The sequence below is a fragment of the Sorex araneus genome, chromosome 6 (assembly GCF_027595985.1).
Source record: "Sorex araneus isolate mSorAra2 chromosome 6, mSorAra2.pri, whole genome shotgun sequence".
Lineage (NCBI taxonomy): Eukaryota > Metazoa > Chordata > Mammalia > Eulipotyphla > Soricidae > Sorex > Sorex araneus.
The window spans coordinates 51,917-71,567 of NC_073307.1; the positions used below are offsets into that span (position 1 = coordinate 51,917).

General features: G+C 42.0%; 1 protein-coding gene across 3 annotated transcripts in view; it reads right to left on the reverse strand.

Annotated features, from left to right (window-relative positions):
- The window catches only part of TSPAN5 (tetraspanin 5), a 197,406-nt gene that overhangs the window by 20,977 nt on the left and 156,778 nt on the right, over nucleotides 1-19,651 (reverse strand). For 2 of the 3 annotated variants that reach the window (XM_055141659.1, XM_055141657.1), the window contains one exon: nucleotides 16,298-16,348. The exons of the other annotated variant lie outside the window; for it this stretch is intronic. In XM_055141659.1, the coding sequence (XP_054997634.1) occupies nucleotides 16,298-16,348 (51 nt within the window). The remainder of the gene's footprint in view (nucleotides 1-16,297; nucleotides 16,349-19,651) is intronic. 3 annotated transcript variants of the gene reach the window in all.

The window sequence follows — 19,651 nt, forward strand, 5'->3', positions numbered from 1 at the left end:
CTTTTCCCAGCTCCTGCCACTTTGGCCAACACTGCTGTTCTTCTCTCTTTGAGGTCTTCCTTTATTGCTTCTCTGCACAGCTTTGTGAGCTTGGACATTAGTTTGTGATTGCCTGAGGCTTGTGCCAAACCACATTGTCGAATGAGCTTGAGAGTTTCCGAAGACAGGTGTCTTTTTGTGGCTTTCTCTCTCTCAGTGTTCCTCGCACAATCGTGGAGGTGCTGAACCAGTCGTTCATATTCCTCGTCGATGTTGTCAATGATGGCATCTTCCCATATTGCTGCAATAGTGCCAAAGAGTTCCCAGTTGGTGTTCATCCTGGGACTTTTCTTCTTAAAGTTTGCAGCCCTTTCTCTTTTTTGTAGATAAGTTAGGAGTAGGAATGGGGCCACCTCCCTACATGCCACCCACATGGCAGAGCCTGGCAAACTACCTGTGACATATTCAATATGCCAAAAACAGTAACAAAAAGACTCTTCCTCTGACTCTGCAAGAGGCCCCAATACAGCAGCATTGAAAAGGATGGGCAAGGAGAGGCTACTAAAATCTCAGGGCCGAACTAGGCTGCCCAAACAAAGAAGGACTAAAATGACTGTCTGTACGTTTAGCATACGTACGCTGGCATAGGAAGCATCCATCGAGGACCTGATGTCATTGGATTGACCAAGATGAGAAGACATCGATCACATCACACTGTTTTCGATACTGGAGAAGAACTGCTTCTCAGAATGTGCGACAGCAGAGGCGTCGGTGGTGTCGGTGTCCTTGTCAACATCAACTTGGCCATGAGCATTGATTTGTTCGAATGCCTAACAACCCGAATCAAATGCCTACGGTTGAACAGATGTGTTTCATTGCTGGTAGTTTCTATCTTTGTCATCTACGTACCAACATCCAATTATGATGAAGAAGAAATTGAGAAGTTCTACATGGAGCTGGAGGAGTTCTATAAAGAAGACCACATCTTCTCCAAGGTCATTGTCAGTGATTTTTAATGCCAAGATAGAACCTAGAAGGTCACCCGAAGAACACCACATCAGGACCCATGGTCTAGTATGGAACGGACAGGGTGAGAGACTGTCTGAGTTCATCATGTTGACCAAGACCATTCATGGTAACTCGCAGTTCCAGAAGGCTGAATCTAAATGTTGGACATGGGAGTCTCCCGGTGGACAGTTCCACAACGAAATTGACCACATCATATTCAATCGACAGTTTTGCCTGACTGATGTCACTGTTGTTCCAAAATTCCAAATGGGATCAGACCTTCTACTTCATTAGCTATAAAGAAATAATATTTAATAATTTGCTTTCAAAGCACTCCTAATAACTAAGAAGTATAGAACGTTTTCACTTGATTAAAATTTTAATTATTTAATTTAAAAGTAAGTTATGTGGTAGGGGGGCCACATCCAGCAATATGCAGAGGTTACTCCCAGCTCTGTCACTCCCAGCAGTACTCAGGAGACCATGTGATAGAAGAGTGAACCCGATTCTCCCACATGTAAAGCATGTGCTTGGTAAGCTCTCTCTCTGGCCCCCACAGTATTTTACATGTAAGGAAAACAGAACCAAAGTTGTGACACAACTAGTGAGTTGGGTGTATATTGCAAGAAAACACCAAAGTGAAAAGTATCTACACTCCAATGTTCATGGCAGCTTCATTACAATAGTCAAGTATGAAAACAGCTAATTAAATGGAAAAATTGTGGTATATATCACATATATATATACATACATAAATATGTGACAATTACACAGATTTAGCCAAAAAAGAAATATTGCCATTTGAAGCAACATGGATACACTATGAGGATATCATGATAAGTGGAGTAAATCAGATACAAAAAGTCAAATTGGTTCTGAGATTTCATTTATATGTGACATCTTAAAACAAACAAAGAGAAAAAGGAAAATTCTATCGACCCCCACCTCAAAAAAAAAAAAAGTAGTTCATTGACGAAGGCAAGAGATTGGTGGTTTGGTTGACAGTGGGAATGTAATATGAGTGGAAGTGATGAAAAGAAACAAATTTCCAAAATAAATGAGTCATGATTATGTAGAAATTTTTAAACATGAGGGAAAAAATTAAATAAAGATATTCAAGGCAACAGAAACCAAGAACTGGTCTTTGGTAAGCAGCTCACCTCAGGGAGGGGATGGGAGGCAAATTAGGATGGTGGGGGCCACTGGGACAACGGTGGGAGGAACTGGGCTCTCTGGACTGTGTCGTGCAAGAAACTATCATTACCAGTGCTGTAAGCCACAGTGCCTAATTTTTTTTATTTTAAAAGAGATTGAAAAATTAAGTTTAAAAATGATACAAATAACACAAAAAAGAACAAAAATATCTTTTAAACGAACAGAATAGGATATTAATACAATACAAATGAGGAAAGGGGGGCTTTAAAGTGTACAATTTAAATCTAATGAAAAGGCCAAGGGTTTTAATAAAGTCACAGAGGACAAACTGACGTTAGTAAAGCAGTTTGGAATTTGGATGACATCACCAATGGCAATCACACCCTCACATGCATAGACCCAGGGTTTGATCTAATTCTGTGAACTCTGAATACTCCACGGAATAAAGAAGCAAAGAAATACACAGAAAACAGAGTCACCCCCATTTCACCACTGGTGAAGACCAGTGATGCCTGGCATACTGCCAAAGAAGGTGGTCAGGCAAAAATCAAGACAATGAAAGTCCAGTGTGGAAGGAGAGAAGTTTCTCCCACAAAAACCCTTTAACACAGTGTGAATTTTTAGCATCTCCATGTGTTAGATTTTCTCATCCACGGAAAAGAAGGCTCTGAGAACACTTGAAACATGAAACTTTACAGAGAACCTAATTGTTGGACCAGTAGCTCTTTACTTGCACGAATGACAAAAAGGTTGCAGGGATGGGAGGGAAAAGAGAGGCCACTTTCAACAGGAGGTCTTTCTAACACCACTCTCCATCAACAGGTCAGAGAAGGCTGCCAAGGGCTATGCTTTGTCGGGATCCCTAAACAGGAATCAGGATTCAATGACTATTCAATTCTTCTCATCTTAAGACTATACAAAGGTGGTCCAGGCACAGTTCAGTGGAACTCAGGTAGAGAGGCTGTGCTTTTTAGACAACAAATTCTAGAGCCTCACTTGCTGAGTGCGATCCCAGTGATATCCATGGTTTGGCAATGACACATGTAATCTCAGAAGAACCATAACCAGTACGTGCAAGCATTACCATTAAGTCCACAGCCAAGTGTGCCACTGAGCACTGCAATCAAATGTGCATGAGCATAACTGAAGTGTGAAGACCTGCTATAATGACAACAATAATGGGAAGGGAAGAATGTCAAAAATTTTTCTAAGACTTCTCCATTTTTTTTAATTTTTGGGTCACACCCAGAGATGCACAGAGGTTACTCCTGACTCTGAACTCAAGAATTACCCCTGGGAATCAAACCCAGGTCAGCCATGTGCAAGGCAAATGCCCTACCCACTGCGCTATTGCTCCAGCCCCGACTTCTCCAATTTTGAACATGATTTTAATGTTTGTTGTTGCTGCTTGTTTTATAGTTGTTGTTGTTGTTGTTTGGGTGGGGGAAAAGCATTCCAATCAGTGGTCAGAAGGCCCAGGGACTACTCCTGTTGACACTCAGCCAACTGAGCCAGAGGTTCAAAATGAAGTCAGGAAAAAGAGCTGCTCTGACATCTTGGCAATGCTTAGTGGCCTCCAGAGCTACACCAGTGATGCCTGGGGGACCACATGATGCCAGTGATTAAATCTCGGTCAGATGCATGCTAGGCATATGCCCTATGGCCATATTATCTCTCGGCCCCTTAACATAATTTTTATGTATTAATTTTATTGTTATTCCTCCTTTTCCATTCCTTTGTCATTAATTTGAAGACTACAGATTGCATATACATTAGATGTGTTATTACATCAGGAATTACACATATGATTATGGTGCTTGCACACTTGGTCACAGTTAGCCAGGGATCCCATTCTTCAGTTGTAATGCTTGTGCATGTTCTGGTTATAATGCTCACTGAGGATCATGCATTCTATTGTGGTACCAGGGGTCACAGAGGGCAAAGCTAATGAGACTTTGCTTGTGGATGGCACTATGGACCAAACTCATGGCACTGTGCTTGCAAGGTCACTGAGTCACCCTTAGTCTTTTTTTTTATTTTTTTGCCAGCAAATTAAAAATTGTTTATTATCAAAATTGTAAATACATATGTCCTTTTTTTTTTTTTGCTTTGGGGTCATACCCAGCGATGCTTAGGGGTTACTACTGGTTCTGCACTCAGGAAAACTGGTCTACACAACCGAATTTATCAAGAGTAGGGTTAGAGGGTGGATTGAAGAAAATCCTGTTAACAGTAGTGGAGGGAAGCAGACACTGGTTGGAGTAAGGTGTGGTGCTGGGATTTATATGCATGAGACCCAACCATTAACAGTATTGTAAATCACAGTGCTTCAAATAAAATGATAAAGTAATAAAAATAAAAGTGAGTTAAAGCCTGGGCCTATGGCTCATGGCAGTAAGTCCACCGTGAATTCTAGTCCTGATATAACCCCACAGAGTCACCCTTAGTCTTTATAGTCCCTCTTTGTAATGAACTCTTTGTGCTTCAGACTCAAGTCTGAGCAAAGATAAGATTGGTCCCAAAAAGTTTTCTGTGATCCACAGCTGTAAACCAAGAGCTCCCTGTGTAACATTAGCAGTCATATGGATCACCCAAGCAAACAGGTAAACAAACCTATCAGCACACCTGTGCCTGTGCTATCAAGACACTTCTTTCTAAAAAGGCAAAAACAACAAAAAGTGGTATCCCAACTGTCCCCAGATGCCTGGGTCATCGGTTCCCACTGGGTTCAGTTCAGAGAATGAGAAGTTGGCTTCTTAGATAAACTCATTTTTATATGTTGACCCTCCCCAGCCTGCAGGGGCTGTTTTAATTGAGAGAACTTCCACTGTATCCATGGAAACGCCAATCATTTGGGAGTCTAGCAAAACCACTGATTCAACTCATGTAACTAAATTCTGCAAAACACTGGACTGGAGATAGATTCTAAAAGCTTGTGGGAAAATACACTCAGCAAAAAGACAACCAAAAACTTTATATTTAATGGGTTCAGAACACACCCAGGTACTACCAGCTGAAATGCAAATCTTAAACAAAGTAGAAGGCAATGACCACATTTCTTTTCCGAGGATTTTGGGCTTTGTACCTAGATGAGGGTCCAAAGATATTCTCTTACCTGTGACTTTCAAAATACTGAAAAGCAGCCTTACTGCTTGATTGTAAAGAGAGATTCAAGAGGAATGGAACACAATCCTGGCAGCTAAGATTCTGGATTGTAAAAAACCAAAGGGATGACCATTCAGCTGTACACAGTCTTGAAGACCAGGTCTCTCACCAGGCTGTTAAATTCTGCTAGACTAAACTGGACGCGTGAGTAAGCAGAGCAACAGCATGCTTGCTAGAGACTAATTATAATTAAAGCTTGTAGTTGACAAGCAGCTGAAGGGTGAGAATCTAATAAACATTTAAATATTCAAAGTGATTTAAAACAGAATCTTCAATTTCTGATCAGTCATCAGGAATGTGCAGGATCATGCCAGCAGACAGGCAGTCTTCTGGGAATTTGTAGTCATCGCCTTCTTCTTAAGGACATGTAGCTCCCCCTTCAGTACTCCTCCCTTCACACACACTCTGCCAGTTCTCACAGCTGGAAAGCTTAAAATCCTCTGTGGGGACACCAGGGTTTAGAAGCAGCATCTGTCCCTAGTGGCTGATGCCATACAGTGCCCAGCTCTGCAGCCATGTGCAATACGTTTTCTCATCCTGTGGAGGAATTCAGTTTGCACAGAGACCCTGATAGCAACTGTTGGAAGAAACAAATCATTAAGAAAAAGCTGATGGCATTAAAACCCCAGATTCCATGTATTCCAAGGCATGCCCATGAGTTCTGGGAGCCTCTCCAAAGAAAGAATCCTCCTCTCCAAAGCACAAACAAGGTGGTTCTATTAGGGTCAATCTTTGTGTCTGAGCATCGCAGAGAATATGCAGCTTTGCACAAACTACAAGGCATGTGTATGTACACACAAAACCTGTCTAACACAAAAGTGTTAAAAAGGAAACAGTATGGGCATGAGGTAGGAAGCAAACAAGGGGAATAGGATGTGCTGGATTTAATATGTTTCCTTTACTCAGCTAGTTGATATTTCTAGTCAACGTGGCATCGAGCCAGGGTAAATAGTGTTTCTTCATGTTGACTGACTGTCAAGTGAATCTCATTAATGAAATTCAGCTATGGATGGAACTCTGCAATCCTCTGACATGTCACTGATAAATAATAAATAAGTCATCCTACACTTCTCCATAAATTGAATATTCAGCCTTTGAGCTTAAATACTGCTTTTAAAAACTCAAACATATTGAAAGGAGTTATTGAAATCAATAAAAATGCCTTGGGTTGCTCTTCTGCAGCCAGAACTGCAGCGCATTCTGGCAATGCACATATAGAGAACCAAGATCTCCCGTGTAAGGGGTGACTGTGTGAGCACTACACATTTCTGACTTTCCCCAGTGTGAGTCAAAGGCAAAACCTAGGAGGCAGAGAGGCCTTCTGTGCAAGATAAAGTCAGCAAGGACCATCCGAAAACTCTCAGTCTCACTAGGATGTGGGCAGGGACTAGGAAACAGCCTTTCTCCTTTATTCATTTGTTTTCATTGGCATGAAAATGAAATTCTGATCAAGAGCAAAAGACAAATAAGAGGAAGCAATAAGAAGGTGGCAATAAGACTGCAGTCAAAGAAAAATGTTTACAAGTAAGTAGATGCAAGGGTACCGAAGGGGGCTGGAGAAATATAGTGGGTTAGTAAGGCAGGGCAGACTGTTAAGTCAGAAGCCACTGGACATTTACATGGAGACGCTGAGGAGGTTACTGGCTATAAGTCTGGATTTTCGATGAGGTCAGACCCAGAGACTAAAATTAGAAGTCATCAGTGCCAGCTGGTCCCAAATCTGGATGAGTTTGGAGTGGGCCAGAAAAAAAGGTGTCAGCAGCAAGCCTGGGGCACCCCTAAATTCAGAGGCCAGAGAACACAAAGTCATGTGAAAATGTGCTGCCTCTAAGTTAGGAAACTCTAGGAAGCCAAGTGAGAAGTATTCCTGGGAGGGAAGTGGTCTAAACCGCTGATGAGGAAACAGTGTGCCACAGAGCTAGCATGGGACAGCAAGGACGTCGCAGGTTCAACCAAAGGACCAGGTTCAAAAGTGAAAAGAATTTCACTTTCATGTCAATAGAAACAAAGACTGCCCTCATTCAGTCAGACTCATGCCTCAAGCTGGTCGGAGAAACTGAAGGGTACAGCCTATTTGCAAGCAAGACACAGAAAAGCAGTTCGATACAATAACATATACATGGCAGTGGCATGTCACTGGCCCTGTCCTTGGGTTGCTCACCCATCAGTGATACTAAACTCGGTTGCAATCTTGGAAGAGAGAGTCCTAGAGTCTTCCCCAGACCTACTGAGTCAACCTTTTCCCATGTAGTACTGGTGGGAGATGCCATCGGAAGGAGGAACTGGGGCACAGGCTGATAATAAACACTGTGCTGGGACAGGAAGAGCAAGAGTAGAATGACAGCTTCTCGGGAGAGAAAGGTGGGTGAGGGCAGGAGTACGTCACACAGAGTCCAAGACGGGAGCTAATGGTGTGAATCTAGGTGCCTTTCTGATCAGAGTAACTCAGGCTGCACTGAGAGTAACAAGGGGAGAAAAGACACTTAGCTCACACACTCCACAGTCAAAAGAACCCTCACATGTTGAAAGGAACACACTCGGTGAGGTGAGAGGGGCAAACAGTGAAGGAACCCTACCCATAGAGAAGTTAATGTTCACTGGTGAACTCAGAAGGAACCGGGCCTCATCCTGAACACTATGAGAGGTGATACGTTAGACTAATTCTGAGTTTAACAGGGTAAAAAATCTGTGACAATATTAGAAGGATTCTCTGAGTGAATGACTCTACAAGAAGAAGCTTTCCCAGTGCAGGTGCCTCATAGAAGGTCCTCCCACCAGAATGTTCTGCAGAAAATAATTTTCCTATGAGCAAGTGAGCAAGCCGGTGGCTCATTTCGAATAAGGACTGTGACTGATTGTGAACACCTAATAAATACTGTGACTGATCCTGAATGTCACTAATGCTTGGCTCCTCCCATAAATCAAACTAGTGGTAGGTGTGGTTTTTCCCAGTGGGAGGCGACTGACATGGCCACCAAATAATCTTCCCCTCCATATCCCATAAGATCTTGGCCTCTTATACTTGTGAGTTCACACAGTAAATCACGGAGGCGGCTGCTGCAACGCATATGTGCGATGCATATGTGTGCTGCATATGTGCGTTCGATGGCCCAGAGCCGCCTCCCCACCTCCCCACCTCCCCAGGGCTCCCCAACAGAGAGACAGAGAGACGGGGAGACAGGGAACCACTCTCTGATGTTGAAAATGGCCTGTTTAATGCAGAGCTGCTAGCATACTTATAGAACATCTGAAGGGGGGGGTGAGGTAAGGACATAGTTGTGGATGGTCATTTACATAGACAAGCATTTGGCAGAGGAAATTCTCTCGGGGAGATCAAGTGAAGAAGGAATTCTGTCTCCCAGAGACATCTACATTGCCTTTATCTTTCCCTCTGATTGTATAAGTTATCAATACTTGCAGTTGTTTGGATAAACACAGTAAGAGACAAGGATCCCATCATTAGTTCTCTGGGCTGAGAGCAAGCAAGACTTTTAAACTTAGTTCTCTGGGCTCTGAGAGCAAGCAAGGCTTTTACCGTAAATCCCAGACTAAGTCCTCAGACCAGTTCAGCTTGTCCTTTCCATGGGGGTCCTGTCTCTTAGGTTGTAACAGCTTGCATCAAGACCAGGCATTTATGCTTTCTAGAATGTCCTATTTCAATGCCAGGTAACTTTGCCACTCGCCCCAGGCCCATCTCAGTCCCACAGCAGGACGTCCCTTTTGGGGTGTTAGGAACTACAACAACTTGTAGGATAACATTGGGTTTGTCCTTTCAGCCTTGCTTCAGGGAACTTAGGTTTACCGGGTTATACCCATCACAGTGCTCCCGAATCACTCCCATTCCTTTGTTTATCTGTAAACTCTTATCTGCACCTTCCTTCCCAAGCAGTTAATTACCTTTTCCCTAATCAGATTCTGTTACCTTGTAAGATCAGATCCTTCTAAGGACTCTAAACTTGTAAGTTAGTGTCTTTTGCATAGTTTACCTTAAAGCAATGTCCTTTCTGTGTGGACACAGGAAGACAGTTAATATTATGCGTTGTAACTTGGGAGTTGATTGACACCAATAATATTTACTCCTGGGCATCTGCTTTCTCGACTCAGCTGCCCTTAGTTCCTAGCACCCCAAAAGCAGGGTCCCAAGGAGGGACGGAATGGACCCAGGGCAAGCTGTGAGCTGCCCTGGCATCGAAACGGGCCAGGCCAAAGTGCCACAATACTCAACTATAAGTTGAGGGCATGATCATGGACAAATGCTGTCATGATCCAAAAGTAATGACGAGACTAGGACCCTGATGGGGTTAGGAAGACTAACCTGGCCTGAGGACTGTGGTCTAGAATATATAGTGAGATGTCCCCAGGAAGAACCAAACTTTAAGTTTATATCTCTTACTGTATCATACAGGATGACATTGCTAGAAATATTAGAAGTAGATTTGCTACAACAATTTAAGTGGATTACTAGCTGAGGAGAGAATAAAGTGGCACACTCTTGTTTGGATCCCACCCTTGAGCAGATCTCCTAGTAATCTGGAGTAATCTCCTTAAATAAGATTTTGTTAATCTCCTGGAGGAGTGGTCTTACACCTCTTTGTTGATTTGTTAATGTTCAACCAACCTTCCTGTCACCACCCTATGTAACTGCTATATAAACTAAGACTGTAGGAGAAGTAAGGGAGAAGACACAGAAGCAGAGCACAAGGCGAAAGAAGTGAGAGCAAGTGGGGCTTGGGAGAGAGAGAAGCAGAAGGCTGAGAAACAGAAGCAGAAGGGGAATGGAGATTGGAATAAACTGCAATTGATACCGACCTGCCTGGCCCTTGTTCCTTCCTTCTCCTACCTATTGCTGTTGACCTCCCCGGGGTAGGGGAAGCAGCGTGAGACTACTGAACACGGGTGGTGGGAGAGATAGAGTGCCGCTGCTCTCTTTTGTGAACACACACAACTGAAGCCTGAGTCAAGTAATTATGACTAAGTAATTATACCCAGGAGCAGATATATTTCAGAGTCAATAAACTCCCAAATATTAGGAGCATAGCATTAACGGTCTTTCTGTGTTTAACCAAAGAACACTAGTCTATAGTAAAATATAAAAAGGCCATAGGGGGCATAAAAAAGCAGATACAAATATACAGCACTTCAAATACAAAGCAGTACAAATCAAAGTTCAGAATTACCAGAAAGTTTTGGCTTATAAGTAATCCAGACTGACTTGGGGAACACTGACAATGAGAGGTAAGATACAAGGGAAAGGTTAAAGATGAACTTTAACTAAATTAGGGATGCTAGCAAGATCATGGGAAGCCTCTCTGGGAGGAAGAAAGGAGGCAATTCACTGATGTAACCTAGAACACTGAGGGTTGGCATCCAACAATACTGAACTTTCAGTAAGGCAGCCTGGCTATCCCAACCACATTACACCAACAGCCTATTAGCCTCTACTCCAATCAACATTACCCCAAATCCCAGAAAAGTAGCAGTGAGCAAAAGCAACTAATCAAAGAGTAGAAATAAGCTCAGGCCAGAGAATACATTCCATGAATCAGTGCAAAAGGCTCTACACAATAACATAGGAATACCAAATTGAAAGAAAGTATCTTTGATGGGGAAAGAAGAGACCACTGTCCACCAAATTCCCCCAGAGTTCTTCTTGGCAGTAAAGAGGGGGTCATGCTGATATTGTATTGGAAAGAATCACCTCCCCACTACCACATGAACCATGGAGAAACAGTGCAGAACCTCACCATGAAAAGTGGATGGAAATAGGAGCCCTGAAACCTCAACAAGGAGTATCCACCTACATAATCTCTCTGAAAAAGAATTGAGACAAAATGAACTCAAAGAAACAGTGGAATGAACATTCAATAAAACACTGAAGAGATAAACATTCAATAAAACACTGGAGAGCAGAAATAAGAATACTATACACAGAAATATCATTATTAAAAAAAATTTGGTAGGTGAAATGAAAAACTCAATGGATGCCCTGAACAGTAGAAAAACAGTATCTGAAGACTGAACACAGAAATGTACACTGGTAAAGGGGGAATTATTATCCCTTCAATAAAATTTGGAGGGTGAAATGAAAAAAACTCAACAGATGCTCTCAAGAGTAGAGTAACAATAGCCGAGGACTAAACACAGTGAAATATACACTGATGAGGGGACAGGTATTAGAACATTGCATGGCTAAAACCCAACCATAAACAACTTCATATCTGTGTAACTCATGGTGAGTCAATAAAAAAAAGAAAGAAAAAAGAGGGAAAAGGAAAATTAGTAAGATTTGATTCTAATCAGTGGGAACGCTGGTCTTCCCAACAGAAAGAATAATCCAAAGATGTAGAAATGGTCAATAATGGGGGCCAGAGAGATAGTACACCAGGTAAAGGACTTGCCTTGAACATAGCCAACCCAGGTTCAACCCTGGCATCACATGTGGTCCCCTAAAACCATCAGGAATAATTCTTCAGTGAATAACTAAAAGAAACCCATGAGCATTGTTAAGTGTGTCCCCTCCACCAAAAAAGAAGAGGAATGAAAAGATATGTTCAATAATGCTGTAGGATTATTATAATTTAAAAATAACCCAAATGAGTATTATGGAAGTATACTGATATCTCTAAGACAAATATATTAATATCCAAGACAGCCATCTTGTAAGTATTCACAGTCAACTTAGAATCTAGATAAATGGGCTGTTTAATTATGCCTAATATTCAGCTGTCAGCTTAGCTCGATATTTAGAGTCTGGGGTGGGAGAAAGAGCTTTTGCTCAATCTTCCTGTACGCTATACAGAAGTGGTAGGGCCTCAACTATTCAGGAGCTATGATCCTTCCAGCTGTGACCTGCTGTAGGTATTAATCATTAAGGCCTCACTTCAAGTAAATTTTCCCTTTTGGGGGGGGCTGTGGGGGAGAGAGAGTTACTAAATCAGGTGCTGGTGTCACTGGTCCAGGAGGAGATACAGGATGTCCACACCTCTGGCTGGCTATGGTTCACCCTGAATCATCTCATTCGCTTCCTGTTTACTTATGAGGGGACTCAAAAGGCTCTAACAAAAAGGAATTTACAATTACCAAGACAATCAACACACTCATTACATCCTCTACAAATGAGCCTAAAGCTAAACTGAATTTCTGGCTACTGCTTCAGAATCTGGACTGCTCCTAATGTTTGAAGTCATTTTCAAAGCTCCCATTCAGTTCTTGTACCATGTATATAACTTTTCCCCTTTGTTTTGCTTTCTCTTGAGATGCTGTGGCAAGAACACAGGAAATGCATGAACTATTACACTAAGTCATTCTCTATCCTCTTGTCCCCATGCTGGAGAGGACAAGCTCCAATCATGTGTCTGGGAAGATCATCCTTCTAACAGACACTGTACGCATCCACATCACTGTCCTCAGCAATCCTATGATAGAAAGTGTCCTTGCATCACCAATGAGGAAATACTTCAGAGAGATTAATACAGATATCCCAAGCCACATAGATCATTTGTGAAGTGGTCAGTATGTAAACTCAGGACTGTTCAACCCAAGCTGTGCTCCATTTCCACATAGCAACCACACAGCTACTGTAAAACGAAAGTCAGAATAATCCCCTATCAAGATGCCCCATGCCAACACTCTGTAGGAGTCTACTTGCTCTGCTCTCTTAACTGCCTGTCTTTCCACTCCCTACTTCTCACCTTTCTTGTCTTCCTTGAAGTTCTACTAGTCTTCTTTATATTCCTTGGACTCATCAAGTCTCTAACTCAGAGCAACCAAACTTTCAAGTTCCTCTGCTATGTTCCCTCTGTTCAGCATATACCTCTAACAACATGAACGTTTCTGTTCTGGGACCACAAGTACTCTTCTGAGAAAAGACCCCCCTCTCTCAGTGCTCTCCCACTGGCCCTGAAGCTATACTTTCAGCTCTTGGCTACATTTACCATCCCACACTCATGTAGTTACTGCCGGCAGCGGGACACATACACATACTGGGATTGTGAGCAGTGTATGGCAGTATAGGGAAGAAGCATTTCTCCAGGTGGGCTTTGTGTAGGATAACACCAGGTATATCCTTTCAGCCTTGCCACAGAGAACTTAGTTTACCTTAAAGCAATGTCCTTTCTGTATGGACACAGGAAGACAGTTAATATTATACTTTGTAACTTGGGATTTGATTGACTCCTGGGCATCTGCTTTCTCGACTCAGTTGCCCTTAGTTCCTAGCACCCCTAAAGCAGAGTCCCAACAAGGGACGGAATGGAACCAGGGCAAGCTATGAGCTGCCCTGGCATCAAAATGGGCCAGGCCAAGTGCCATAATACTCAACTATAAGTTGAGAGCATGGTCAAAGACAAATGCTGTCATGATCCAAAAGTAACGATGAGGCTAGGACCCTGCTGGGGTTAGGAAGACTAACCTGGCCTAGGTCTGTGGTCTGGAATATATAGTGAGATGTCCGCAGGAAGAACCAAACTTTAAGTTTGATATATCTCTTACTGTGTCATACAGAATGACATTGCTAGAAATATTAGAAGTAGATATACTACAACTATTTAAATGGATTACTAACTAAGGAAAGAAGAAAGCAACACACTCTGGATAGGATCCCGCCCTTAAGCGGATCTCCTAGTAATCTCGAGTAATCTCCTTAGATGAGATTTTATCCTTGAGTTAATCTCCTGGAGGAGTGGCCTTAACCCTCTTTGTTGATTTGTTAATATTCAACCCACCTTTGTATCACCCCCCCCCCCGATGTGATTGCTATATAAACTAAGACTGTAAGAGTGGAGGGGGTCAGAGTCAGAAGTAAGAGACAGAGTCAGAAGTAAGGATCAGAGTCAGAAGTAGGGGTCAGAGTCAGAAGTGAGAGCAAGATGGCTCCAGAAAGAGAAACAGGAGAGATCAGAAGGGAGGTCGGAAGAGACCAGAGGAGAGACTACAGAGAGAGAGTCAGAGATAGAGAGACAGACAGAAGAGAGCACAGTGGCCACACAGAAGCAGAGCACAAGGAGGAGCCATCCCGATCTGGTCCATACACAGCTGCTCGAGAGCACCAAACGTGAGTGGCGAGAGAGACACCCTGAGAGCCTGCAGATACACATCACCCTTCCACGGCCATGCGCTTGCTTATATTTTTTACAGGCTTTGTGTCATTCACGCTGCACTAAGACAAGGGCCCAGTGTGCTGCCTCTGCTCTCTCCTCTCGCCCTGGCCCCTGGAGCGCTACTCCACACAGCTGAGCTAACTTGACAGGTGACTTTCTCAGCTCCACAAACTTTTCATTTGCCAGAAGTGGTCCTGACAGTGGGGACTTTAATAACCCACACTGCTGTGTGAGAAGTTTTTTATTTTATTTTATTTTATTAGAGAAGAGATATTTGAGGCAACTGATAACACAAGAAGAAAATTATATTTTTGCAAAGAGGGGGAAACAAAGGTCAAGACAACTAATTGTCTGCTTGTAGCTAGAATAATTATTTCATTTAATGCCTTCCAGAATATTTTTCAAGGCAGATAGAAAGAGACTCTTATTAACGGAGTTATAAAAAGCTGTTCTCTCTGGCATTTAACCAACCAGAGGACTTCTAAAAGTGGAGTTTCTGAGATCCCACCAGTACAAATCTCCAAGCTACAAGGCAATGAAGGCAGACATTATTCATTATACAAAGGAAGCCCAATAATATACCACAGTAGAGTGTCTAAAATTATCTGTTTTGCAAACTAACTTTGTCTCCCTTCATCTATGTCCACCTAGTCTCAAAACCATATTAGAAGATGATTGATTTCCTTTAAAAACCATACATTCTCTCCAAGTATTTTGTAAATGAATTGAAAAGGTGGTTTTTTATTTCCAACCATTTTTTTAATTTAACTTTCATTTGCGACAGTCTATATGAACAACTTTTTAATTGTGAAAATTCCTGTTGGCATCTGAAGGCTTTTGTTTGCTGAACTTTAAGTTTTCTCTGTTTGTTTTTTTTTTTTAAATGCATGGAACACTTTAAAGGAACTTGCAGCTTAAGGCTATGGTCAAACTCAAAGGGTGAACTATCAAAGAGAGAAGAGGACAGTTTTCTGAGAATGTTTAAGTGAAGTTTTCAGTTTGTAACTTTTAATCAACGCATATGCCTTATCCTCACAAAATATATGCAAGATACAACAAATAAAGCTGTGCTCTACAGGCAAATGCCAAGACAGATAAAATGCTGCCCATGATCTCACTTCCAAAGGAGAAAGAAAAAGGAACTCAGATTCCTTTTAGTATTCCACTGCTTAGCTCAGTAGGTAAAGATGTAAAAAGTTAAATAAATAAACAAAATTAAAAGTGTGTAGAGGAACTATAAGGATAGACACAGAGTGATGGTGTCACGAATGTGTTGCCTGAAGCATAAACTGCCCAGATTTTTCCCATAACTATAGTGTACACGACCATCAATCTGGAACATTCTTTAATACTTCCCATCAGCAGACACATATTCAAATTCCATAGCATTAAGGATAAGTTTATCTGACATTCAGACATGAGTCATATTCAGGCTTCTTCATATGACTGCTGTTTGTCATACAATGCTCACACTGGGGCTGGAGGAAGCATTTTAATAGCTTGAGTCATCTTCCAAAGAGTTTCTAACTTTAAAAAAATGTGAAATAGGAAAAAAGGCTACAGGTGGTTTTATGATATTTGTTAGCATTACTGAGATTTTTGTGCCCGGATGAAGAAATATTCCTTGGAAATTCTTGTCTCTGGTTAGCTGGCAACATCCCAAGCATAATCTCTGCTGAACACCTGCACTGGCTCCTCCTGAAGCACCTGCTGCACTCAGCCTTTTTACAGAATCTTTGAAATGAAGAAATGCTCTCTTCCGACAATATGACTTTTGTTAAATTTATGTCCTTGTATTCTAATGGTGCCAAGGAGGAAAAGGAGACAAATATAATATGTAAAGCACGTTGCTCTAACAACCAAATATGTATGTTTTATAAAATTCAACTTACTTTTTCATTCCACGCCCACAGTCCAATTCCAAGAAATGTTATTCCCAAAAACTGAAAGAAAAAGAGAAAGTAGTATAAACATTAAGCTTTTACTAATTGAAAACACTATTTGTATTTACAAATAAAGAGTGTTTTCAATCAATTTTCTTTTTTTTCATTTTACCTCATAGCAGTTTTCCTACAATTTGACTGATGATCTTTATTTCTTTCTTTCTTTGGGTTTTGGGTCACATCTTGCAGTACTCAGGCTACTTCTGGCTTGGTGCCTGTGAATCAATCCTTGGGTACTTGGGAGACGACACAATTCTGGGGCTCAACCCTAGGCTTTTTACATGCAAAACATGTGTCCTTAGGATATTTTTCTGGACCACTGACAATCTTCTTTTTTTCTTCTTCTTTTTGTTTTAATTCACTATGAGCCACAGTTATAAAACTTTCCTGTTTGAGTTTTAGTCATACCACTGACACTCTTTAAAAGGAAAACAAATACCATAATCCCCCCGATTAAAGAGGGTTGCAGGTTAAGAAGGGTTGGGGATGTGTAGGTGCCTAGAAGCCTTTCACAACATGAATAACTACAATAAAGTAGAATGTTCAGTAAAAGGAAAGGTGTTGATTAAGTTTAAAGTTTTAAGTTTAAGATTAAAAGCAATGGCTTTTCAGGTAGGAAAGATAAGCAGATTCTTCACTAGAAAATGAGAACCAGGTCATGAACTCAGATGACCTGGTGGCCTTCTCTACCACCAGCCAGTGCTCCTGGGCCAGGTTAGCCAGGACATGCAGAAGTCCCACATCACTCAACCACAACCCCTGGATCACTTTGTTGTCATAGGTTTTAGGAGACTTTGCATGGACCAAGTAATAATGACAGGGCCTCATTGGAACTACTGACCATGAGGAGAAACCTCTTATTCATCATTTTCAGTACCTAGAAGAGCAGTTTCCTTTTTAGACATGGAAGGGAGCAGAGCGCACAGGCCTCTTTTCAAGCAGTCGGACGTGGTGGCTTTTCTGACAAGACCGTCTTAAGTTGAATGTCAGAAAAGTTATCCAAGAGACAGGTACTCAGAGAAAGCAGCTTGTGGCTGGTTACCCTTTCCAGTTAAGGGAAATCTGATGCCTATTCTCCTGGAAAGGACTGGCATGTGCAAGAAGGCAAGGCACTTCATAGGCAACAGCCAGTAAATCTGAAAACAGTGGGACAGAGGGAAGCGAACACTGAACAAACAGGCACTTGGTTGCTCTGAAAACAATGTGTTCTTGAAAAGTCAAGCTTTCAGGATCTCCCATGTGCCTGACACTGCAAAGGACACAGCACAGAGGCATATACGCTGTACCTATGTTCCCTTCCCTGTACACTGAACCCCACAAAGCTCATCCACATCTTTGATTTGGCAAAAACTGAAGCACTTTGGTGCTTAGAGGAAAGTATTCAGAATGGTGTTTTACTTTCAACATCCCAACAGAAGAATTATGGCCAACCCCTACAGTGACAGAGTCAGAATGCTACTGCACTTCTGTGTTTGTCTGCTGGTTATTCTCTTTGTTTTTGGCTTTTTAGAGGCCACCAGAGCTATACCTAGCAGTGCTTAGATGAAAGGGAATAAACCTGAGATTGTTTGGAAGCCAGGCAGTATTATTTGAGCAACTCCCCATCCCACATCCAGTTTCTGATCCAGAACAACAAATGTACCCATTTCCTGAATCAGTTCCCCAAATGGCACAAAGTTACCCTGACTCCACAGAACAAAAATAAAACAACTCAGAAACTGGGGTATGGCTCAGCTGGCGAATGTGAGGCCCTGCATTCCATGCCCTGTTCCACAAAATAAAGCATAGCAACTTGGTGTTTTACTCTTACATTAAAGATCCTAGGCACAAGAGGGTTGCATGTGGCATGCACACACACACAGGGCCCTGTTAGACCTAGAGCCAAAGAGCACTAGACACATACCACATGGTATGAGGAGAACAACATATATTTTCCCCAGCAGACCAAAAGCAGTTGAGGAGATGAAACCGTGTTCCAGGTAAGAAGTGGAGGTCGAAGAGAAATTTTCCTAATGGAGTTGATACTGGATTCAAATTATAGACAACTTGTCATTGTCCACTTTGCAAAGTTTTCCTCTCATTCAGGGACCTTTGAAAATGGCTGTTCTCTCACAGATCATCTGAATAGATTGAAAAGCTCCTTTTCCCCGAAGAGAAGAGAAAGCAATGTAAATTGGTGAATGAGGCAGGGAGTGATTTTTGGAGGGTGGCACAATCATTCATGCTCAGGAGCTATTCCTGGCTCTGGGCTCAGGAGTGACCCTTGGTGGTCACTGAGGGACATATGCAGTGCTGAGGATTGAACAGGGTCAGCCACATGAAAACCTTAAACTTTGCACTCGCTCTCACTGTCTGTTCCGACAACAGATATTTAAACACATTTTCTTCTAAAATACTATTCCAGTATTCCAACTTTAACTGTGTTTTCCAACGAAGGGTTCAAAAACTTGGATAAGGAACACTGGTTTTAAGGTCAAAACCTAAGCAAGTGAACAGTGCAGAACTGGGCCTCAACTATGCGTATCTTCTGTGCTACATCACTAGCGTATACCCTCCTGATCTCCCTCCACCATGTTTCCTTCTCAAATCAAATTCTTCCAGCTCCAAATAACTAGAGAATAGACAAAACACAGACAAAGGTGCAAAGCTCTTTTTTTTTCCTTTTTTGGGTCACACCGGCGATGCACAGGGGTTACTCCTGGCTCTGCACTCAGGAGTCACTCCTGGCGGTGCTCAGAGGACTATATGGGATGCTGGGAATCAACCTGGGTCGGCTGCGTGCAAGGCAAATGCCCTACCCACTGTGCTACTGCTCCAGCCCCTTGAGGAACACAAGATATCCCCTTTCCCACCTCGTGAATCATAATTCACCCAGTTGATATGAAACCCACAAGTCCATCTCCACGGAATGGCTCAAAACTCTTTGTCAGTTTGATTTCTTTGAAACAGAAACAAAGGGAACTAGAGTTATCGTCTCACAAAGAAATAACTGTAAACACCAGTACAAGTGTGTAGTCACCTCATTGTTTATGTTTTTTTAAGTAAAAGACAATTATTTTGCCAATATTTTTCAAACAAGTTACTATTAGTGCAAACTAGCTAGCATAGCCCTGTCCAACACAGGGGCTATTTAGAAACAGAGCTCGCTCAAGACAGACAAGAACAATAAGAGTAAAACAACAACAAAAAAAGCAATAAAATTTTAAAACCCAACGTGGGGCTGAAGAGCTCACTCTTCACAGTCTTTGCATATGTGAAGACAAGATTCCATCTCAACACTGCATATGATCCCCCAAGCTCTGC